Raw genomic sequence first — 25,859 nt, 5'->3', positions numbered from 1 at the left:
AAATTTCTTATTACTCCCTTACTGCTATAGTTACTGTAGGACAGAATTGTTTTCACTATGCAACCTGCACTGGATTGCTAAATGGTTTTCAGATGCAATACAGATAGTCCTCGCTTAGTGACCGATCGAAGTTACAACTACCCCCAAAAGGTACTTACAAACTGGTCCCTGAGTTCCAGCTGCTGCCTCACTGTCCCACTGTGGTCATATGATCACATTTTGGGCACCTGGCAATTGTCTCACATTTATGGATGTTTGCAGCATCCCACAATCACCTGACCACAATTTTGCTGGTTTCCGGCATTCCCTTCTGGTTTCCAGCAAAAAACACCCATTGGATAAAATGGATTCATTTAATGGCCACTGCATTTGCTTAATGGCTGTGATGTTCATTTAACAACCATGGTAATCCCTTAATGACCGTCACACAAAGGTCACAAAATCACGGGGGCCTTCATGTGGCGATCCACTTAACTACCATACAACTTAATGTACGAGAGTAATTCCAGGCTTAATAATGGTTGTAAGTCGAGGATTTGTTATATAATTATCCTACTATGCAATAGCTAGTGCTGAATGACAATCCCCCTGCTCATCCAATTGGTTTCAGTCGGTGGCGTAGTACAGTGGTGGGATTCAAAAAATTTTTATTACTGGTTCTGTGGGTGTGGTGCGGCTTGGTGGGCGTGGCTTGGTGGGCGTGGCAGGGGAAGGATACTGCAATTTCCCCATTGCCTCCCCACCTCACTAACCTGCTTTCCAGCTCCATTCTCCTGTGCAGGACAACAAAAGAAGACCCAGCCAAACAGCTGGGACTCAATGGGAGGCAGAGAATAGATGAGGGCAGGGCCAGCCAGTCAGAGGTGGTATTTGCTGGTTCTCCAAACTACTCAAAATTTCTACTACCGGTTCTCCAGAACTGGTCAGAACCTGCTGAATACCACCTCTGTTGTAGTGATGGAGGTTTTATGCCATAATATTTAATATGTATAATATTAAATACAATATTTCTTGAGATGTCGGGCATTTCCTTAACAGACTTAATGAACAAGCCATCTAAGTTTGTGACAATCAAATCAAGGACCCAGGAAATTAAACTTAGGCTCATCGGAGGCCCTTTCCAAGAAATTGTTAGTGCATCAGAATCACTGTGAAGTTTTGCAGGCCAGAAGACAGGTACAGATAGTCCTCAACCTATGACCACAATGGAGCCCCAAATTTCTGCTCCTAAGCAAGACATTTTTTAAGTGACCGTTTCCCCCTTTTACCACCTTTCTTGCCACTGTTGTTAAGCAAATTGCTGCAGTTGATAAGTGAGTAATCCGGTTGTTAAGCGAATCTGGCTTCCCCCACTGACTTTGCTCATTAGAAGGTCGCAAAAGAGGATCACGTGACCTTGAGACACTGCAACCATCATAAATATGAAGTGGTTGCCAAGTGTCTGAATTTTGATCACGTGACCATGGGGGTACTGCTACGGTCATCAGTGTGAAAAATTGGTCATAAATCACTTTTTTTCCCGTGCCGTTGTAACTTTAATGTGTCATTAAATGAACTGTTGTACGACAAGGGAGACCTGTAATTCCTTGGTTCTTCAAGGCAGTTGACTTGGGCAAGACTAGGATAGATGATAGCTAGGAAAAACATAGTTGGCTATTCATTTTAGCGTCCTTGTTTACAAGGTTTTTATTCACTGTCAGGAGTGGTTTTAAACAATATGGGGAAATAATAAAACATCTTTTTAACATGGGGAAGTAATAAAGTATCTTTATAACAAGCTCCTTTATCTCTTGCAGAATTAATCTACAAGGAAGTAATGAATTCCGAAGAAAAGACTAAAAATGGTGTAGTAAAAGGACAACCTTCTCCCTCAGGTACTCAGTCCAAGTGAATGACATATATATTTGTTTTCTTAAGTTTTCACGGGTACTTACATGTATGGTATTCAGCTTTGTTTGGGTATTTTCCCATGTCATTATAGTTGTGCTTTTAAAGTTGTAGCAATGTTTCGGCAGAATCTCATCTGCCATCATCAGGCTTCTGTATTGTGTTCGTCTGTCAGACGAACACAATACAGAAGCCTGATGATGGCAGATGAGATTCTGCTGAAACGTTGCTACAACTTTAAAAGCACAACTATAATGATGTGGGAAAATACCTGAACAAAGCTGAATACCATACATATAAATACCCGCGAAAACTTAAGAAAAGAATATATATAAAAGCGAAATACCACTCATGCATCATCACAAAATCTCCAGAACCCTAAAGCCTACAAACTTGAAATTTGGCATGTATGTTCCTCTTGGCTTCTAGGTGCTCGCTAAGAAAGGATTTTTCAAAATGACCATCAGAGCATTAGTATTTCCTATATTATTATTAACACACTCTGATGCTAAGGAGTTCTACTCCCCCTCTCCACGTGAAAAGAAATCTGCTCCAAATGCAAAACACAAGCAGAAGAGAGGAATTTCAGTTTCAGTTTTTGTTTCACTGCTGCAAGCAGCTTTAGTACAGAACAGTTGAGCTAAGCCATGCCCAGGCTCCTTGCTGTCTCCTTGCTCACACAGCAAATACTGTTTCAGTTTTCAACCAGCCCTCAACTCTCTTACACACTGACAGGATGCTAGACCGATGAATACCAATGGATGCTGGTAGGCAGAGGCAGAATTTTTTTCTCTTTATTTTCCTCACCAAAAACTAAGCCTGGTCACATAGTTTTGTAGCAAAGCATGGGTATCGAGCTAGTATTTTATATGGTTACAGACCTTAAGGCAGATCCTTTCTTCATCAGCATCTAGAAATAGTACCTAAAAACAGTAGATTTCCATTGATTGGAAGCTAGGATGTATTCCAAGTAATTTTGTAGCCTTGAACAACTTGGTCCCTTTTAATTATGTAGGGCTGGGCAGATGTGTTTATGGACCCATAACTCCAGAATTCCCAGCTAGTATTTTGAGAAGTTGTAGGATTTGGGTCCCAGATTGGGAAAGGCTGAGATAGAGCACTAGAAGAAGATAAGCTATATTAACTGAACTCAGTTAAAAAAAGAATTGTATTAACGCTCAGCTAATCCGCTTATCTAGGAATAAGCCCTGCAGAATTAATTGGGGCTTACTTCTAAATAACAATATATCAGACTGCACTTATTTGCTTTCAGAACTTTGAATGAATGAAGCTAGTTTTCCGATGTCATGTATTAATTCAGTGCTCAATGAAACATTAAGGTTCTGCAGTCACTTCCTTAGCCATCATTAAGGATTTGACAGACGGGTTCGTGGTATCTTGTGTCTATTCCCACACTCACTTTCCCCCCCGCACTTCAGCTGCAGGTTTATCACATACTTTTCTTTGTTCTCTGTTATTATGTCAGAAATTATTTCTGCACTGTTTTTTCTCAGTTAATGCCAGGTCTACTTAATATTCAACTTACGTGCTATGCATGTGACGTACCCAGAAGTTTGTTATATCTCTTTTATTTGTTTCTTTGTCTTTGCAGTTTGCTAGGAGTATCAAAACTTGGTGTGCTTGTGGGCATGGGTAGAAGATTCAGACTTACCAATTATTATTGGGTTTTTTTTAGAGTTCCCCATCATGGAAAAAATGATGCAAAATTACCATCCATTTTCGTTTTCTTTGCCTCACTAATCTCCCTCCACCATGTTGTTATTGAGGACAGAAAAGCCAGAAGGAATTTCAGGGTAGATGTCTGGATTATCATAAACCTTTCAGTACCGGACATTTGTTTCAGTTATGTCAGAAAGGCCATTCAACAAGTCCTTACAGAGCCGAAAAGTGAGGGACGGAATACACAAATTTGATTTAAGAGCTTACTGAGCTGTGGCCCAGCATCATTATTCTTGAAGATGGAGCGGATGTCAGAATAAATCATGGTTCATGGGCAAATTTGTCATAGAAAGCCCTGCCTCTTAGGTGATTTATGGGGAACAATGATAGGATGTGCTTGTAGGGGGAAATAATATAGACAGACTAATTAAACTCAGCTTTCACTTAAAATGGAGGATCGGCCTTATTCCAAACTACTGTTTGTGGCTGGCAGAAAACACATTATTTTCCTCTTTCCTGATAAACAGAGGACTGTTCTTTTAAACATATCTCACCAATTTCCTTGCAATGAATTGCAAGTAGTCCTTCACTTACAACCAGTGGTAGGATTCAATTTTTTTTACTACCGGTTCTGTGGGCGTGACTTGGTGGGCGTGGCAGGGGAAGGATATACTGCAAAATCTCCATTACCTCCCCACCCCACTAACCTGCTTTCCTGCTCCTTTCTCCTGTGCAGGGCAACCAAAGAAGACCCAGCCAATCAGCTGGGATGCAGGAGGCAGAGAATAGATGGGGGCGGGGCCAGTCAGAGGTGGTATTTGCCGGTTCTCCGAACTACTCAAAATTTCCTCTACCGGTTCTCCAGAACCTGTCAGAACTGGCTGAACACCACCTCTGCTAAAAGCCATTTGTTTAGTGACAGTCCACAGTTACAGTGGCGCTGAAAAAAATTGACATGACTACTTTTCATATTTATGACTGTTGCCACGCCCCCATGGTCACATGATCAAAATTCAGGTGCTTGGCAATTAACATGAATTTATGACAGAATTCAGGTCATAGTTGTCCCAAAGGTGCTTTTTTTAAGAGGCCACTGGACTTCCTTTGTTTTTCTTTGAAGACATTTCACTTCTCAGCCAAGAAGCTTCTTCAGCTGGAACTGAAGAAGCTTCTTGAATGAGGAGTGAAACCTCTTCAAAAAACAACAAACAAAACCCAAGAAAGTCCAGTGGTCTCTAGAAAAAGCACCTTTGGGACATGTATTTATGAGAGTTGCGCTGTCCTGGGATAATGTAATCAACCATTTGTAAACTTCCCAGATGTCTTCCAACAAGCAAAGTCAATTGGGAAAGCCAGATTTGTTTAATTAGTGCATGATTCACTTTAACAATTGGCCAATCCCACCTCTGACTGGAGATTTTACGGTATCCTTCCCCTGCCACGCCCACCAAGCCACACCCACAGAACCAGTAGTAAAAAAAAAATTGAATCCCACCACTGCACCCTGGCCATGCCCACCTCGGACCCCTCCCCAGGTCAAACACCACTCTGATGTGGCCCTCAATAAAATTGAGTTTGATTCCCCTGATCTAAGAAAGCAGCTCACCCCAATGGGATTAGCCCAGCCCTTGTCAGCCAAGGAATTTTGGAGTCCAGCAGAAGGGCCTTTTCTGCTTTGGCTCCGGAACGTCTCCTCCCCGAGGTCAGATCCACTTGCAAAAGGCCTTGAAGACAAGTCTGTGCCAGCTAGCCTGGAGCCCCAGTGGAGGTGCACACACTTGGCTAACGGGAGAATAGAACACCCCGCCTCCTCCGTGTGTACATTTTGCTCTTTCCCTCTCCATCCTGCTTAGCTTTACATTAATTGAATTTAAAATGTAAAATCCATATTTATTGTTTTAATGTTTGATAGTGCATTTTAATCTGTGAGCTGCCTAAAGTCGCTTTGGGCAAGATTGGCAACTTGTAACTTTAATAATCGATAGCAATAATCAATAAAATAAAAACCATAAAGAAACATAATAATATCAATAGCACTTATATACCACTTCATAGTGCTTTACAGCCCTCTCTAAACGGTTTACTGAGTCGGCCTATTGCCCCCAACAATCTGGGGTCCTCCTTTTACCGACCATGGAAGGATGGAAGGCTTGAGCACTGTCAGGATCGAACTCCAGGCTGTGGGCAGAGTTTCCCTGCAATATTGCATTCTAACCACTGCGCCACCAGGGCTCCTAATAATAAATGCATATTGGTCACTTCTCAAGGATGATAGAAAACACAAGACTGGACAACTGAAAAGAACATGGTTTACTTTAAGGAGTTTGTGATTGCAGTGGAAAACCAAAGTAATACATAGCATTTTCTGTTTATTCTATTCAATATTGATGAAATCCAGTAAGGGATGCAACATGCATCTCTAAGCAAATCAAATATTGCAATCTCTTGGGCGATAAACATATTAGTTGCATTAATTAATGTAATTAATATTTTAATTACATATTAATCACACACACTTCATATTAATTGCATTACATTGGTGTTGATTAACTATATTTAATTATTGATTAATTGCAACTATTTTTTGGCTCATGATAGGAAATCTTCCACCCCCATCCAGATATTTTTGGGGGAATTGTAGCATTTCCCAAATAAATTTTGCTAGAGCCAAAATTCTCAAGGTGATCCCTTTTGTTCCCTCCTTCGTATCCCCACCACTATCCCCATCATGTAATTGGTCGTCAGAAGTGTGATAACTTGGATATAAGGCCAAGGACTCTTATGTCTCTTCCTCTTTCTGGGCACCTAAGTAATTTCCCCCTTATTGAGGGCCATGTACCAACAATGTTAAGGATTGAGGAAACCTGTGACAAGACCCCTCCTTTCTTTTCCAACATCCAAACTTCCAGCGAATCAGGACTGGGCATAGGCCAGGGGTGGGGATCTATGGCCCTTTTATGGCTTGTGGACTTCAACACCCAGAATTCCTGAGCCAGCCATGTTGGCTTTGGAATTCTAGGAGTTGAAGTTCACAAGTCATAAAGGGGCCATAATTCCCCCACCCGTGGCATAGCCAATGTAATTGGCCATTTTTGTATAGCTTAGACCAGAGGTGTCAAGCTGAAAGCCCAGGGGCGGCATCTGGCCCGTGGGGCTGCCCTGGAAATAGTGAAAGACCGGCCCGCAGTGCCTCTGCTAGTGAAAACAGAGCTCTGTTTTCACTGGCAGAGGTTTCTAGGAGGCCATCTCAGTTGAAAATCGAGCTCGCGTGACCCTCCTTGAGCTCCATTTTCTCTGGCAGAGAGTTGTAGCCGGAAATGAAGCTCGGGAACCTGTTTTCGCTGGCAGAGCACTCGGGCCACTACAGGAGCCCCCTGACACAAGTGATGTCATGCTGGCCACGCCCACCCTGGCCCTGCCCACCTCAGCCCCGCCCCCCGAGGTCAGGCACAACCCTGTCATGGCCCTCGATGAAATCGAGTTTGACACACACATCTGGCTTAGAGCCTCTGAGGAGCCCCTGTCACTCTCTCTCCCTCGATTCACAAAGGTCTAGTTTTCGTCCTTTAGAAAGAGAAATGCCAGGCATCACTGGAGGGCTGGGCTGGCAAGGCACGTTGCGTTTATTCTTCTAAAACGAATGTAAAAGAATAAAGTTCCATTCTCCTCGAGCGTTCTCTTGCTTCCAGGTTGAATCACGTCGGTGTTCATTTTCTTAGCACAGGTGCAGCAGTGAACAGCAGCGACAGCCTCCCTCCCTCCTCATCTGTCAATGACATTTCCTCCATGTCCACAGACCAGACCCTGGCATCGGACACCGACAGCAGTTTGGAAGCTTCTGCAGGGCCCCTCGGTTGTTGCAGGTGACTAGCCGCCTGCCTGCGAAACCCAACGTTCTTCAGAAGATGATGCAGTTTGTAGGGAGACAAATCTATGGTGATTAGTGAAAGAATTTGAGGATGGTAAGGAAAAGAGAGAGAGAGAGAGAGAGAGAAAGAGAGAAATCAAAATACACATACTGATTAAGCAAACAAAAAAGTCCCTTTCAGCCTGCTTCTCCTAAAAAAAAAAGAATAGTGTAAATGCAGCTAAGCTCAAGTGTATATTTAACTTATAGTTGCTCTGCTTTGGTCTTCTTCCAATGATGCTTACTGCACAAAATGAGAGAAAGAGAGAGAGAGAAAAGGGGGGAAAATTAAGAAAAAGAGTGAGAAAAGAGGGGGGGAGTTTTAAAAGAGCTTTTTCTCCCCCCGTTAAAAATGGCAAAATTTTAATGGTTGTAAAATCAGCAATCTTCAACTGTCCTTTCTCATAATGGCATGACAAGGTGGACAGTCCCCACCCTTTCTGTGTATACGTGTGCTTATTTAACTGCTCTCTGTTTCTGTTTTGGATAAATATACAGAGAACTGCACATGTATCTTGGTGTACATACATACAAATATGCATTTGAAGATACAGTTATACATGAAGCTGTGTGTATGCATAAACCGAAGAAGCAGGAGTCTTTACACGCAGCCTGCCGTGGAGAACAACCTCCTGTTGTTGTGTTTTTTAAATGACATTTTCATCTGTAATTATAATCTCAATGTACAGTACGGCTTGTTTAGTTGTTCCATGGGTTAGTTTAAATTGTTTTACGGCTAAAATCCTACAAAGCTCACTTCTGAGTTGGTATGTGTGGGGGCTAGAAGCTAGAATTGTGTACAATCAGAATCAAAGTGAAGTTTTCTCAAAACCTTGATGAAGTAGCCTCTTAAATTTCAGGGTTGTTTTTAACAGCAGCTTTTGGGGAGGAAAAATATAGGATGGTGATTTCAACCAATTTGTTATTCAGACCCACGAATTGGTTTTTAGAATATTTATCTATGGAAATAGCATGTTTTTCTGTGGACATTGTTAGGAGATAACCCCATTTCTATCATATTGTTCATGTGAACTTTTTGGAGGCCCTTAGTTGGCTCCTTGTAGATCTTCTAATCCAATGTGTGTCATCTTAAGTCAGAGGACTCCAAATTTGGCAACTTTAAGACTTGTGGACTTCAACTCCCAGAATTCTCCAGCCAGCTATGTTGGCTGGAGAATTCTGGAAGCTGAAGTCCACAAGGCTTAAAGTTGCCAAGTTTGGGGACCCCGCCTTAAGCGAAGAAGAGAGAATTACTAAGCACCACCCTACCTACTGAAAGTGACCATGAATTTTATTGAAAGGTGTTGTATAAATTAGACAAGTAATAACAAGCGTGGATAACTGATCCATAGCCTCAGTCATATCCTTGAACTTATGTCTTGGAAAAAAAGTAGCATACTTCTGTCCTAATTTGGTCTTGAAACTAAAATCCATCAAGCATAAATGGTTACAAGATTCCTCTTTGCAGAATTTTCAGCAAACTATCAAATAATTATCAGGTTCTCACATCAAGGCAGATTGGATGATTTGCTAGGCAAACATAAGCCCTGGTTTTCTTTCTTAGATCTGAGTAGAACACTATCACAATCTGGAAATTTTTTTAGTAGGGCTGGGCAAACATTTTTTTTCCTGGGCAACAACAGGTACTTATTAGTAAACTACATCTGGCTGCATCTTGAACCATATGGTGTATTCCCTAAACGCAGAAACATAATGAAGTCCAATTACAAGAAGATAATATTGCAGGTCTGTTTATTCATAGCAATTTAGCAAGTCTGGAGCAGGTCAATCAATGTGTTTGAGGTGGTGAATGACTTCTTAATTTGGTTTAAAAGTTCCCTTTTATAAAAGTGTTATGTGTCTAACTACTTTGAGCTTTCACTTTTCCTTACTTGTACCTTTTCATCCAGACAATGTAAGTCAGAGTCAAAATATTCCAAGGTATGCTCATGATATTAGTAACTTTAGCAACTAGAGTTGTAAGATATATTACTTGAGCAAGAAATTAAGGCAAAAATCTGCCTGCCTCATATGTGACAATGTTCAAATATGTGACCTGAGGGCTTTGGGAGATGCAGGAGCAAAAATATTCTGGAATGATGAAGGAGGACTCCATCTATCTTCTCTGCACATATTCTATATACAATGGTGGGATTCAATATTTTTTTACCACCGGTTTTGTGGGCTTGGCTTGGTGGGCGTGGCAAGGGAAGGATATTGTTAAATCTCCAGTCAGAGGTGGTATTTGCCAGTTCTCTGAAGAATTACTCAAAATTTCCGCGACCTGTTCTCCAGAACTGGTTAGAACCTGCTGAATGCCACCTCTGTCTATATAGCTCATGCCCTGTTTTCAGTCAGACCAGTGATATACTGTATCTGGTCATGAAGAGCAATGTCACAAACCTGACTCCCCCCCAAAAAAAAAAAAAACCCTTAGGTGCTGAGTCTGTTGATGCCTGAATGAATGATAGGACTGTAGTCTAACTTTTAAACAAAATCCGAGATGTCAATTATTTTCCCTAAATGAAGCTAGAAATCAATGCTATGGATCAACCTATACAGATTGCCAGAAAGCCATGTTCAGACGGGCAGAAAATACTAACATAATTCGTTATGTTCCATTTTGGTTCATGAAAAACTCAACCTCCTTACATACCCAAGGGATTAGAGCAATTCTGCTCCATTTCTCAGAGGGAAATTGATTTTGGGAAAATTCATTCCAGAGACTTGAACAGAACAGTTTTGAGTCAGGGATTCAACTCTTGTGGTTGAAATTCAACTCCTTGTGTAGCCTTTGAAAGCACAATCCCAACTTACCTTTAACAACTGTCATGGTTAGATGGTGTGAATCAAAACAAAATTCACTTTCTAGCTGATTTACTTTCTAGTTAATTTCAGTGAAGACAAATAAAATAAACATAAACAAATAAACAAAGTATGCACAATTAATATACAGTTGCAAGTCACCCTAGCAAGCATGTTTGAATCTATTCGTATCACACTGGTCTCAGTTCCATACAATAATTCTATAAGTAGTTTCTAATGACGTAATGTAGTTTCAGTTGCTAAGTAAGATAGTGAGGGAGTAGATTTTTCTTTCAAGAAAAAGAATGAGAAAGTTTAGTTTGTGCAGTATGTATAACAGCAATAAGCAATAGATTATTACTGCAAATATACACACACACACACACATATATATATATAAAAATATACCTAGATACATATTTTATAGCAATATAGGGGACAATCTACTAAGTGCCACTATAAGTCATAGCCATGTGGGTGGTATGTGTACAAGAATCACATGCAACTTCCATACATGTCACAAAACAATGGTGCTTAATCTGTTGCCCCCATATTCTTTTTAAAGCCATGAAATTATCTCATGTGGCATTGTAACTTGAACCCAGCCTGGAAGAAATCCCAATACACAAGAAATGGTACTATTTACAAGAGGGACAAGAGCACGTTTGGGGATTCCATAAAGGCAATAACAGAAAAATGATGTTCTAAGCAATAATGGTGTTTGCTTGATGTATATTTTCTGGGAGTTGTTTGGAATCACACATGATCATAAGATGTGATTGTTAACTATTACCAGAAATCACAATCCAACAGCAAAGCAACTGAGTTTAGGGAAGATACTAAGTCACTCAGGTAAAGCGAAATGCCAAGCAGCATTTATGAAAAATAAACAAATAAATAAAATCTCTCTCCACACTGGACATGGCAGATGAGATTTCCTCAAAAGCTCAAGGTCCAAATCTAATTAGTGCATGAGTGATCTACAAATGCTTAAGAAAAATATCCATGAAACTTTGAGACAACAGTCATTACTAATTACTAACAAAAGGTTTCAAAATCAAGCAACTGGTATCATAAGCCTGTTGCATTATTTCTTGTCCTCCCATCACTTAAAAGGACTAGATGCCATTCTGGGCAATTCATTTCAGAAAGGATATAATCACCATTGAGAAAAGAATGAAGGTTTGATGAATGAGGAATGATTTAACTTCTGAGGATATTTTGGTAAGCTTTGGACTTTCACAAAGTGTATAAAGAGAAAAAGTGAAGAAACATGGATATTAAACAGTTTAAGGCTCAGAATTATCTACAAAAATAATTGTAGTGGTTATAAATAAAGGGAAATAAGTATTTAACCTTGCAACCCATGATTAAGATGAAAATCATTGTTGCAGAATGGCTCAAGGTCAATTTAGAAAGATGATTCATTGAAGGTCAGCTATTTCCTTAGTGTTTTAGATGTTCCAACATACATTAAACTAGAAAATTATCAAGACAATGGCCAGAACACATAGGATTTTATTGATTGGTTGGTCAGCGAGGCTTGTTCATATCGTTTGTGAAGATAACTTCGCATAAGTAAAGCAAATTACAATGTGTTCCACTTATTGTCAACTTCAAAATAGGAATGCTGGAATATTTTACAGGCAACTTACTCTGCCATCTAATTGCTGAACCCAAATTAAATAGATTTTCAAAATCACATCAAAATATGTGTACAGCAATATTAGTAACCAGCTGAATGAAAGAAATGATTGCAGATGAGAGTGGAAGGGCATGCAAGGCTGATTGTATGCAAAAAGAACAAGTTAACTAGAAGCAAAGTAATGATATGAAATGTTTCATTTTATGAAAACTGATAGAAAGGATAATGTCCAACTGGCATTATCTGTGTTTTAAGATAGTGTAATGTAGAATTCTTTATAGCTTGGTGGTTAGAGGATGAACAATAGCCAGTTTGACCACAGTAGACATATAAAGCATGCAGAAATTGAGTAATTCACAAACAAAGCAATAATAATTTGTACTTCAGTGCCCTGGTTTAAAAGGCTACTTAAATTGTAGTGTTGTTATCTAGTTCACAAGAAGAAATACCACAATCCTTGCCTTGAATTTGTGCCCAGTTTTTGGATGACCAAAAAGGATATTAATAAAGTAGAATGTTTATGATGAAGCTCCCAGATACCATATCCAAGAAAGAAATATTAAAGAATCGGGTATGGTTAGTCTAGAAAAAATAGTATGGAGAAGCAATCTAATAGCCATATTCAAATATCTGAAGTGTTTTTAGAAAGATGAAGGAACAAATTGGCTTTACAGAACAAAAATTAATTATTTCCGTCTGCCGGAAACCATATAGGTTTTGTGCAGCGTGTCAAACTTGAAAGTAGAAAGAATTCAAAAGTGGCTCAGATTTGGGGTAGCATGGGGCATGATAGAGGGTTTTTTTTAAGGTAAAATAAGTATCTCCAAACATTCCCCCATTCCCCCCACCAAAAAAAGGGCAAAAGGTGAATTGAACAGCCAAAAACAAAGCCAAAAAAAAGTGCCAATAAACTTCAGGAGAACCACAGATGATACTGTTCTTGCAACCTGGCCCTAGAGGTTAGTAGCAAATTGCAAATTATAAGAAAAGGATAATTTGCTCCTAATGCTATAAATTGTTCGGCAATGGCATGAATTGGGTCTGGAGGTGCTGTGGTCTCCTAGGAGGATTGGATAGCCACCAATTAAGAACTCTTGCGGAATTACTGCTCCAGAAATGATTCTGGATAAACACCATGGAGGCATCTTTTAGGTGCCAATATGTTTTATGAATTCAATGAAGTAGCGAATAATTCAACTTATTGTAATTTTACTTTTGAAAGAGATCGATTCTCATCAGCATCACATATTAGGGAGAGAGAGTATAACTAGAAACAAGGTTAAATGATGTGAAGAAAATATCCAGATACAATGATGCCTAAGAGAGCAACGTCTTTTAAGAGACATATTTTCTTAGGCTTTTTTTTTAAATGTTTGCGCTTGCTGTCTTATTTTGCTCCAAAATTTTACCTAAGCATGGCAGAGTGATTGGGATGTGGTTCACAATTTCCTAGATCAGCTGTTCAAAGGCTGTGCACCTCCAAAAACATTTGGTTTGTCTTGTTTGCATTTTTGTAAAATAAACCTCCCTCCGAATTCTCAGGGGTTTTTAACTTTTATCCAAGTAAATAAGTTCTAAACATACACTGAATTTTGTTTTGGCTCCACTTCCCCTTGTTCCCAAAACATTTAGGTTGCTTTTACTAAACGGGGTTCAACTCTAGATTTTCAGATTTAAAACAGCATGCTTGCCCACGATTCTGATATAAACTGAAGAGGGCATTTTGTGTTTGAATTCACCAATCTAGACACACAATAAATGAATTGTTGGTGCTCCAGTACTGGAGGTTTTTAAGAAGAGATTGGACAATCATTTGTCTGAAATGGTATTGGGTTTCCTGCCTAAGCAGGGGGTTGGACTAGAAGACCTCCAAGGTCCCTTCCAACTCTGTTATTCTGGATCTATGAACTCAGAAGTTTCTCTCAGCCAAACTCTTGAATTGTCACAAAAACCTCTGAGGGCTTTTTAATATGGTATGGTCTTTGCAAGGAAGTATATTGTTCGATGAGAAAAACAAGTTCAGGTTACTAAAAGAGCTAGTGTTCTTAAAGAATCGTTGATTAAGTGCCGTTGTCTATGGAGATTCTCAGTCATCCAGGTCATAGTGGTCCCCAAGATGCTTTTTTCAAGAGGCAACTGGACTTTCTGGTTTTTTCTTTGAAGGCATTTCACTTCTCATCCAAGAAGCTTCATAAGCTCAAGAAGCTTCTTGGATGAGAAGCAGAAAGTCTTCAAAGAAAAACCAGAGTCCAGTTGCCTCTTGAAAAAAGCATCTTTGGGACATTATGTAACATTGTTTTTGACTCCTAGCATCTACAATAAAAATACCATATTAGATTTTCATTCTCTGCTACTTGCAAAACCGCCAAACACTGACAAGTTGAAGGAAGCTCAGTTGCTTTTTTCATTTCCTGAAGGCCAGTCCAATATTGGGATGAAATGGATAGTATCTTTCCACCCAAATCCACCGTAACCATAATCAGTTAGGTTCTGTAGTGTGTTTATGATGCAAGTACATAAAAATACTATAGGCAGGGATCTTTGCAGACACCTTATATTGTGGGATGGCATGGCTGGAGAATCAGTGATTTGGCAGAATGCATATTAAAGGAAATTTTGTTGCAAGTTGAAAGCCATCCCTGTTGAATTTCAGTCTGCTATACAGCTGTGAAAGATACCCAGGAAGTAGAAGTGAATAAATATAATCTTCAACCCTTTGCAAATACTCCTTAAAGATAAGAACGTTGGTAGATTCTTCTGAGCATTTTGAAGATACTTGTTTTTCTTCTTTAAATACTCATTCAAAGGAATACTTTGTCTCGCAGAGCAGATAGGTTTACATCTGTGTGAATGTCACTTCAGATTGCAGATGGGGTTGATAACACATTTCCATTTTATATATAAAATCCCTGTATAGAGAAAAACAATGCAACGTAACTCTAGTAAGATTTGAGAATCCTAAATTTCCCTACAGCCATCAAGGACACTAAGAAAACAACCAATCGATCATTATTTTATTTTTAAATTAATCTACCTCACAGGGTTACACCTCAGAAAAAAGGTGAGATGTAAATGTAATGAGCGATGTAAGATTTTCTCTGAACTTTTAATTTTAGTTTTCTAGGCTATATAATTTTATAAATTGCTTAGTCTATAGTTCATTTGTTTGCTTCCATTTTAATTATGTTTAGAATTTTGTTTTGTTTTGTTTTTGTGTTTTTCAGTCAACTGGCAACTTCCTACACAAATCCCTGCAATTTTCATGGCAAGGATTTTCAGAAATGGTTTTTGCCAGAACAACAATTTGAAGGACTTTTCACCTTCCATCTGGTTCAGAATTGTGCAGATGTTTGAAATGTGTTTGACTATTAGCAGCTTGGGTTGGTAGTTAGTCTGTTGGTTTGAGCTCCGAGCTTCGCAATTTGGTTGCAAACATTTCGTCACCATTTGAGGAGACATCGTCAGTGCATTTTGAGTTGTGCTCGTCTGCCATATTTCATCTATGATGAAACGTTTGCAACCAAATGACCAAGCTCGGAGCTCAAACCAACAGTCTTGTGCAGATGTGTCAGATTGCAGCTTTCCCCACTTTTTCAATAACAGTGCAAATACTTGCATTTCAGAAGATGCAGCCTTCCATGTTATTTCAGTACATTATTAACAAAATTCTGTTGTCTATCAACCGTAGAGAGTTATATAAGCCAAGAAGATTTCTTAGCGTAAGCTTTTGTGTGGAAAATGGAGAAAAAAGACAATTTGCTATTTATTTGGATTTGGTTGTTTACCTGTGGTTTTTTAAAAAAAAACCAGTTTCTGATAGATGACAGAAATGTTGGCTAGTTTGGTAGTTCACTAAGTTTAACCTGAATTTGTCTTTTTAAAATGAAAATAATATGTTGTAATCTAGAATTAGTTTGAGTTTTGAGCGAGAAGACACATTCCACTTGAATTGTTCTACATAAATATAAGATTGCATGAGGGTTCTCTGTGTGGTAAGGAGAAAAGAACTTGTTGATTCTTTTACTTGATCTGTGAACAAAAATAGCCTTCTTCCTAAGATGTAATAGATTAGGTTTCGTTGCAGAATGTTTGTTTACCTTGTGGGCTATATCTTAATTAAATTTCATCTCTGTTTAGTCCCAGTGGAAAACGGAATCTCCAATCAATTGCCCATCTAACTTGGAAAGTTTCCTTAAAGTGAAGAGCTCTGGAAAGGTTTAAGATTGAAACTTAAAGTTATGCCATAGAAAGAGTTTTAACTGGAAAAATTGATTTCATTATATAAATCTATAATGGTAGATGATGTCAAGCACTCTTCTATTTGCGGAATGCTTTTTAAAATTAATTTAAGATCAGCATGATTTTTTTTATCGATCATTTATCATTTTACAGCAAAAAAAACCAAACCCTCTAGAATATGTGATTTGCTTAGGTGGGATTATCATTATCCAAGTCTAACTTTAAGATATTTCATTTTTAAAATGTCAGTGGCAAAGGGAGGGGACAGCAGTGAAGTGGCACTTTCAGTTGAGGATTTCCTGGCGGAAGTGAGATTAGGCTCTCTCTGTCTCCAATTATTTTTTGAGAATAGCACAAAAGGAATAAGGATGATGTGGCTTTGTTTCCAGGGAACAATTGTGCTTTGAAAAGGAAAGGAGGAAAGGGTGACATCCCCACCTAGCAGCTTTATATCCTATCCCCGTGAAAATCTTTTTGAAATGTCATCAGTGAAGGCCTATGAGTGGTTGCGGTGGCCTAGAGGTGTAGCTCTCGCCTCACAAGCAGGAGGCTATGAGTTCGATCCTAGGTAGAGGCAGATATTTCTCTCTCTGGACACAGTGAGGATATCTCTACTGAACAAACTCCGCATCGGTGACAGGAAAGGCATCCAGCCAGTAAACACTCTGCTAGCTCCATTCACTTGCCAAGACTCCACTTCGCAAGGGATTATGGGGTCATTAAAAGAAAATGATGATCAGTGAAGGACTCTGAAAAAGGCACAGGAAAAGCATCCTTTTGCTTCAGTTGCATTCTTACATAGTGTTGATAGAAAACAATTCTGGATTGGACTTCATTATGGATCAGGGATTTAAAAAAAAAAAAAAGAGGATGCTGTCGGTTAGACAAATGAAATCAGAACCTTCTACGCAGCCATGATGAACCTTAACCCATGTATTGATCCCAGGATAAAAGTTAGTCCAGCAATGTCAAACATTTAATGCAACTTGTGGAACTGATTCAGGTAAATTCCCTTTTAGTCTCAAGGAAATAAGCCAGCTATAAATCCAATATCCATTTTACCCAAGGCAAGTTTTCATTTTTATTTCAGTCACAAAAAAATTGGAAAGTGTTGCTTAGGTTTATTATTTATTTATTTATTTATTTTGCGAAAGTCCTTGTTGTAGGAAGACAATGTGTTTTTCCTCCTACCCTCCCTTAAAAATTCCATTTTTATACCTGTAGATTTCTGGGTGACATTGCCACGTCCTCTTGGGACTGCAGTAAGCATAAGAAGGAATAGGGACTCATATCTATCTTCGATGCCAAAAGCAGTGCAAGTGAAGATATAAGAAGTATGCTCATCAGATAAATCCAACTGCACCCACCTCCACTGTGTGCATGAATCTCTCTTGCTGGCTTGGGCATAAGAGGTGGGGTTTTATTACGCTTGTTTCAATAATCGTATTTACTTAGCCCAAGCTGCTAATTCAAGTATTTCTTAGAACAAGTCAGATGGGCTCTGACTTGTTGAAATCAGCAACCTAGTGTCAACTTCACTGGAATGAGTCCACTCTCAAAGGCAAGGGTGTCAAGCTCAAGGCCCGCGGGCCAAATCTGGACCATGGTGTGGTTGGATCTGGCCCATGGGGCTGTTCCTGGTCTAACCAATGTGAAGAGGAAAGTTCAGGCCAGCTTGGCTTTGGCCCGGTCTGCCCAGTGTGAAGAGGAAACATGCCAGCAATTTGGGGAATGATGTCAAGTTGACCACGCCCACCCAGTTGGTCACACCCACCCAGTCGGCCCCCCCAAAGTCAACCAGAGCCCTGATGCGGCCCTCAATGAAATTGAGTTTGACACCCCTGCTCAAGGGCATAAATATATTGATTCTAAAATAGTAGAGCTTATTAAATAACACTTTCTTTCTTTTGAACAGGGCTATGCTGTTCTATTTAGCAAGGAACACATTGTATGTTAATATCTGTACCGATTCCCGTCACTTTCCTGTAACAAACCATTGTTCCTTCTGTACATTTCAAAGGCCACAGTATGCTTCCATGTGTGCTACCACTGGCCATTTCCTCTGTTGGTATTCCTCCAGCAAGGAAAAGGCTTAGGGGTTTCCACTGTATATAGAGACATTTATGTATATTTAGAAAATTGAGTAAGTGGGACTTCTGGCCAGTAATATGTTTTGAAACAAGGATATCCCAGATCTCCAAATCCAAGTAGCAAAGTCCAACTGTTCACCTTGCCATGTCCATCCTATAAGACCTAAATTGCGTTTGCTATATTTCTGCACAATTGGCGTTTCACGTATAATTTACAACAACCAAAACCATGACTTTTAGTGTTGAGGAAAAAAATATATCCATTTTTAAAAACACCGTTTCTCTCTCTCCATATATATATATATGTATATGTATATGTATATGTATACTGTATGGAAGAAAAGAAAAACAACACACGAAAATCCAAAGCCGCTTGTTCAGCATCAAGATTAGAAGAAAAAGAAGTGTCCAACTTAATTTCCAAGATCTTAGTTTTGAACTTGAGAAGTCACAATAAGTGATGTGGATGAACTGACCAATGTGAAGCTTGAAAAGGAGATGAGCATCATTACATTTTGTTTACTTCTTCAGCCATTTTACTTTCTACCTTTCATTGTTTCCTGTGGGTGGTAAGAGGGGGAAATGGAGGAGTCTTGGCTTTGTTCATCAACCTTTTGTGGATCAATGTTGAGTCAATGCATTCTAACTTCTATTTGTTTTGAGTTATTAAAAGCAGAAGGGAGTCTATTTTCCCCTTTGTGCCAAAAAAAGAAAAAGAAAAAAGGAAAAAAAATCCTTTTGGAGTTCTTGTCTAAATATGTTTGCCTTTGTTGTCTTGATTCAATTTTTTCCCATGGTCCGTGGGAGGATTTTATTTCCAAAATCAATATATTTCTTCAGGAGAGAAATCAAGCTAGCTTATCATCAGAATGTCATATCTGAAGAACAAGCAATCTTTCCTGTAAACCTGTGGAACTAAGAGGCACATGTATGGCTACTATATAGTTAGGGCATTTATTTCACTTTTAAATATAAATTTTAAACTATTTCACCATGAAAGGGCTTTTGAACAGACTTATGGATTAAGAAATATATACATATAAAGCAAAATCAAACTGACACCATAAAATAATGCTGAGAAAGCAAAACAGCAAAATCACTTTCAACCAGTGGTGGGATTCAAAAATTTTTTATTACCAGTTCTGTGGGCATGGCTTGGTGGGTGTGGCAGGGGGAAGGATACTGCAAAATCTCCATTCCCTCCTCACTCCTGGGAGAAGGATACTGCAAAATCCCATTCTCTTCCCACCCCACTAACCTGCTTTCCAGCTCTGTTCTCCTGTGTAGGGCAACCAAAGAAGACCCAACTCATCAGCTGGGACTCGGGAGGCAGAGAATAGATGGGGGCAGGGCCAGTCAGAGGTAGTATTTGCTGGTTCTGCAAACTACTCAAAATTTCCACTACTGGTTCTCCAGAACTGGTCAGAACCTGATGAATGCTACCTCTGCTTTCAACAGGAAAGGAAGCAGAAAAGCATTTGAGAAGCAAAGCGCAGCTCTACGCACAGTTTTCAAAGTGTTTTGGAATACCGTAACAGGTAAATGTCTATGGAGATTCTCCATTTGGGACCCACAATGGGTAGGAACCATTTGAGTTGGGAGCCATATCAGTCCTAGATGAAGTTACTCTAAAGATAGTGACTTGTGGAATTTGGAATGCCCTATTAAAACTGCCCGCCGGTGCTCCTTATAAGGGAAAACAAAATCCAGAAACAGTTCCAAGCTGTGGACCTGATCTTCAGGTCCATCGTCAATTTGCATTCACATTGCATTATACGGTACAGTGAATGCTAATCTTGGCTAGTGTCCAAAAGGATCTGCCTATATTATGCTTACAATGATTAGCCAGCATCCCTTGAATTCCAGATACTGATCAGAATATGTCATTCTTCATTGAGGAATCGGCTGCTAAAAGACCAAAGCAGTTCTGGAACCTCTTCCTTAGGCAGGGGTATCAAACTGGCAGCTCGTGGGCTGGATGCATCACGCCCACCCCAGCTCCGCAAAGGCAAAAAACATTGTGATACATCACAATACATCACATGACACAATTGAGTTTGACACCCTTGTTCTTAGGCCTAAAGAAGAGCATGCGTCCAAACATGGGGATGCTGAATGATTAACTCCTGAGTAGCTTCACGAGCTACGTAGTGAAATTAAATTATAGCCACAGTTTCTTGGTGTAAATTGCTCATCCACTTCCCCTTCTGCTTTAGATAGGACAGCATCAAAAACAAACCGTTGTCTCCCTCAAAAAAAAAAAAAAATCCACCTTCAAACACCTGCTAAATCGGGGTGGGTAACTATGGCAACTTTATGCTCTGTGGACTTCCATGCTGGCTCAGGAATTCTGGGAGTTGAAGTCCACAGGGCATAAAGTTGCCATAGTTGCCGAGCCCTATGGTAGATAGTAACTGTTCTGATCCAGCTCCTCAAACACAACAAACCCTCTGAAGTGAACTCAAAAGATTCCTTTAATTAGGAATGCTGGCAGCCCAGCAAAAATGTTTCTCACCGCAGGTTAACAAGTCAGACAACTATTCATCTGCCACATCTACTCATCTCCGCCCCCTGCCTTTTATCCCCAGAGCTAGGGTGGGGCTTCGCTAGCAGCAGTGGCTCTTCCTTCCCAAGGATCAGCCCACAGATTTCCACTGCTCTCCTCTCCTCTGCCTTCTATGCATCCATGAGTCAAGCACTGTTCTTCCTCTTCTTCATCAGCCACCTCCAGACCTGGGGGCTGTTGACTCTCCATCTGAGGGCTGACGGATGGCCCAGGCTCCGCCACTATCTCTCGGCCCAGGCTCCGCCACTATCTCTCTTCCCTCCTCCTTTGATTTGGCTGCTGGAGGGGCTGGTGGTTGACAGGCCACAACAGTAACTTAGACCTCTGCCTTCACAACATTCCAGCTATGTTGACCCAAAGACAGGGTGCCCTAATATCACCCTTGACTGTAGCATCATTTCTAACCTGAGGGAGATGGACAGATACATACTAGAACAGTCCAATTCACCCAGAGTGGGAACAAAACATAACAAGGTAGTCTTGAACATGAAAGGTAGTCTTCAAGTTACAAACATTCATGAGTCAAATGTTTGAAGTTACCACAGCACTGAAAAAGGTGACTTACAACCAATTCTCACATTTACAACTGTCGCAGCACCTCCAGAGTCATGTGATCAGAATTGTGGTAACTCGTATATTTACCACAGTTTGCAGTGTCTCGGGGATAGGCAATTGTCATTTGTGACCTATTCAGATGGCTTCTGACAAGTCAAGAGGGGAGGCTGGATTTGCTTAACAATTGCACAATTGGGTTAAACTCCAGTGATTCACTTAACAACTGAGACAAAATAAAGATCGTGCAATTAGACATGACTCATTTAACAACTGTTGTGCTTAGCAGCAGAAATTCTAGTCCTGCTGGCTGGGGAATTCTGGGCGTTGAAGTCTTAAAGCTGCCAAGGTTGGGAAAACCTGTCTTATGGGGGAACATGTGGGAGGATTTTGGGAAATTAAAATGGCGGGTTAGTCTGTTGGTGCTCAACATAAAACCCTACTGTTGTCTGGTGACAGAGGAGAACTAATAAAATCTATAAGGAGGATGTGTGGCAGGCTAATCATAATTTATCAAAAGAGTGATTGATAATCTGTTAGGTGCAGGACCCGTTAATTTGGGAAACAGATCAAATTTCCGTAGTACCTTTATCTTTCCCCAATCATTGCCTGCCGCGAGGAAAGAGAATATGGGAAGAATAGTAAAATCATAGATTTGGCAGGTATCTTGAAGGCTATTTTCTAAACTATTTTATGTTTAGTGCAGGAAATTAAGGAACATTCACAAGCTGTCCGGTGATCTGTTAAAAGCCTGAGAGCAAGGAAGATCTTCAAAGAACAAGTACATCACCCAAGTCCTCTTTTTTGTTTTCCTTTAGTTGTCGAACCCAGCCTACTTTTTAAAAGCTTTGGTCTTTAAACAAACTTTTTCCTTTTACCCAGAATATGCCTATACCTATATTAGACACATATATTAGACACATAAATACATTTTTGTAGGTCTAAAGCAGCTTGGAAATGTCCTCTATATAGGTAGTCCTCTACTTATAACCATTTATTTTGTGATCATTCGACGTTACAACGGCACTGAAAACAATGACTTACGGGCATTTTTGGTGCAATTGTTGCAGCAGCTTCATAGTCACCTGATCAAATTTCAGATGATTGGCAACTGACTCATGTTTATGATGACTGCAGTGTCCCAGGGTCATGGGATCCCCTTTTGTGACCTTCTGATGACCAAAGTCAAAAACTTAAAAACTGTGTTACTAACTTAACTACTGCAGTGATTCACTTAACAACGGTGGCAAAAAAAATCTCATAAAACGGGGCAAAACTCAATAACTTTATGACAGAAATGTTGGGCTCAATTGTGGTCATACGTTGAGGATGACCTGTAGATAGGGAAGTGGAAAAAAGTTTACTCCATGTGAAAGTTCTCAATGGTATTTTCACCAGTGTGAAAACACACAAAAGGTTTATGTCCCAGCTGGCAGTGATCAGGAATAAAAGGTGAAGGTAAAGGTTCCCCTCGCACATACGTGCTAACTGTTTCCGGCTCTAGGGGGCAGCGCTCATCTCCATTACAAAGTCGAAGAGCCAGCACGGTCCGAAGACGTCTCCGTGGTCGTGTGGCCAGCATGACTAAACGCCGAAGACACACGGAATGCTGTTACCGTCCCATCAAAGTGGTTCCTATTTTTCTACTTGCACTTTTTATATACTTTAAACTGCTAGGTTGGCAGAAATAGGATGTGGGTAATCAAGGATGCCATCTGGTGAGTCATTCATGTTACAGTGCCATGCTGGCTCTGTGCCCACATTGCAGCTAGTTTGCCATGGAGAGAGGGCTATGAAAAAAAGCAGGAAAATGGGCAATTTAGCTCCAAGGTTGGTTCCTGTAGCATCTTCTCAGCCCTTGGCACTGCATAGTTGTAGACACTCATGCTGCTATACTTCAAACTTAACATACTGAATATATATGTGTGTGTGTGTGTGTGTGTGTGTATGTATGTATGTATGTATGTATGTATGTATGTATGTATGTATGTTTTCTGAGGTTCTCACGGGTATTTGTATGTGGATCTTTGGTTATTCGGGTTTTCTCCCACGTAAGATTAGAAGTATCTAGGCAAGTTTCAATGAAGTCTCATTCATCATCTTCAGGCTTGTGTCTTCGGCTCTGTGCTTCTCAGAGTAATGTGAGCTTGCAGCTGCTTCTTCCTTTTAACTGCTAGTGGGGGTGTGACTTGATTGGGTGGGGGCTTGGATGTGTTCTGATTGGGTGGGGGGTGTTCTGATTGGTTGGGGGGTTGGCTGTGTTCTGATTGGTTGGGGGGTTGGCTGTGTTCTGATTGGCTGGGGGTGAGTTCTGTTCAGGTGGGGGCCTGGTTGTGCTCAGGTTAGTCTTAGTTGCCAGGGGATTTGAACTGATGAGCTGTGATCCTGTTGTTTGGCTTCGTGGTCGTGCCACATCTTCATGGTGGGCATCCATTCGCTTCATGTATGGGTTGGAGGGGTTTGAAGCAGGTAGTGATGCAGCTGTGGTACGGCTTCTGGTCCATGGTCGTGTCTCATCTTCTGTGTGGGTGTGAGTCTGCTTTCTATGTAGAAGTGTGGTGGTAGCATCTTGTGTGGCCCTCGTGGGTATGGGTCTGGTGTCATTCTTCATGTTCGGTACTCATTTGTTAATGAGGGCGGGTTTCCAAATGGCTGGTAGGTGGGAGGTATCATCTCGTTTATTCATGCTGTGTGGGTGTTTTCTATCTCTATGGCTTCTCTGATTATTCTGTTGTTGAAGTGTTCAGTTTTGGCAATAGTTCTGGTATTTTTAAAGTCAATCTCATGTCCTGTGGCATTGAGGTGTTGGACCAGGGAAGAGGTCAGTTCTTTTTTGATTGAGTTCTTGTGTTCTTCAATGCATGCAGTTATTCTTCTGTTAGTTTGTCCGATGTATGTGGTGGGACAGGCGGTGCAAGGGATTTCGTATACTCTTTGGTTTTCTAACTCGATTTTGTCTTTAGGGTTTCTTAGGATGGTAGATAGTTTTCTGTTTGTGCAGAATGCTGTTTTAATGTTGTGTTTTATGAGGATCTTGCTGATTTTGTCTGTAGTGCCTTTTATATATGGGAGGAGGGCTTTGCCGTTCTCTTGTTCTCTGTCTTGGATTTTGGTTGGGGTTTCTTTTTGGATTAGGTGGGTAATCTTCTTTCTTTGGAATCCATTGGCTGTTAGTACACTAGTGAGAGTGTGTAGTTCGGTTTTTAGGTGTTGTTTGTCGGCTAAGCATTTTGTTCTGGAGATGAGTGTCTCGGCTCCGGAATTGATCTGTGCTGGGTGGTGCTGTGAGAGTGCGTGTAGATAGCGGTTTGTATGTGTTTTCTTCTGGTAGATGGTGTGTCCTAGGGAGCCATTGGATTTTTTGTATACCAAGACATCTAGGAAGGGAAGTTGATTGTTAGCTTCTGTTTCCATGGTGAATTGTATTTTGGGGTGTAGGCTGTTGAGGTGTGTGAGGAAGTTGTTCAGTTTTTCTTTCCCATGTGGCCAGATTATGAAGGTGTCATCTACGTATCTGAGCCAGAGTTTGGGTTTGTGATCATATTTTTCTAGAGCTTGTGTTTCAAAGTGTTCCATGTAGAGGTTTGCAATGAAAGGTGAGAGGGGTGATCCCATGGGTGCTCCTTCTATTTGTTTGTATTTTTGTCGGTGAAGTATGTATTGGATAGGCAGTGGTTGGTCAGATCTAGGATGTGCTTGGGGGGGGGGTTGTATTTGTTTTGGATGGCTGTCAAGGCTTCTTTTATAGGCACTTGGGTGAAGAGGGATATGACATCGAAGCTCACTAGTAGGTCGCTGGGTTGTAAGTTTTGTTTCTTGTTCATTGATCTCAATGAACTGGAATGAGTTTCTTATGTGTGAGTTGATGGATTCTGCATAGGGCTGTAGTTGTTTGGCCAGAAATTTGGCTAGGTTTTGTAGAGGTGAGCCTATGGAGCTGACTATTGGTCTAAGTGGGGTTCCTTCTTTGTGTATCTTGGGGAGACCATAAAGCTTAGGGCATCTGGATGATTTCTCTCTGGGTATGATTCTTTGCTCTGTTCTATTCTATTCTATTCTATTCTATTCTATTCTATTCTATTCTATTCTATTCTATTCTATTCTATTCAAGTGACCCAGTGCTGGGATTCAACCACTGTAACAACTAGTTTGGTGAGCGCATGTGCAGCATTTTAAAAAAAGCCATTTGCAGCTAAAATGTACCTTTTGCTGCAGCCCTGGTGAGTAAAACAGCTGAAGCGCAGCAATCCGCTATGCTGCGTGAATCAGCTGGGCTTCAAAACACAGAAATAAAGGACAGACTAGGGCAGGGGCAGGTGGGTGGGGCCAACTGATCACTGGAACTACCGGTTTGCCCGAACCAGTCCGTACCGGCTGAATCCCACCCCTGAGGTGACCATAGGAGAGATTTTTGAAGATGCAAGTGCACAGGTCAGGATTGAAATATTAGAAATGCAAAGGAAAAAAAGGGAAAATAAAACAAACATA

General features: G+C 40.4%; 1 protein-coding gene across 5 annotated transcripts in view; it reads left to right on the top strand.

Moving 5' to 3' along the window:
• Positions 1–12,516, top strand: part of MAPK10 (mitogen-activated protein kinase 10) — a 223,529-nt gene extending 211,013 nt beyond the window's left edge. For 4 of the 5 annotated variants that reach the window (XM_087962831.1, XM_087962830.1, XM_087962833.1 and 1 more), the window contains exons 13-14: positions 1,797–1,874; positions 7,292–12,516. In XM_087962831.1, the coding sequence (XP_087818957.1) occupies positions 1,797–1,874; positions 7,292–7,434 (221 nt within the window). In that variant the 3' untranslated portion in view covers positions 7,435–12,516. Of the gene's footprint in view, positions 1–1,796; positions 1,875–7,286 lie in introns of all 5 variants that reach the window. The other variant, XM_087962834.1, reaches the window with a different exon arrangement.
• The last annotated feature ends 13,343 nt before the right edge of the window (positions 12,517–25,859 follow it).

This window comes from Notechis scutatus, chromosome 4 (assembly GCF_049901735.1).
Source record: "Notechis scutatus isolate UNSWTSFEM ecotype Mainland chromosome 4, rNotScu1.2, whole genome shotgun sequence".
Lineage (NCBI taxonomy): Eukaryota > Metazoa > Chordata > Lepidosauria > Squamata > Elapidae > Notechis > Notechis scutatus.
This window is presented reverse-complemented; position numbering and strand designations above follow the sequence as displayed.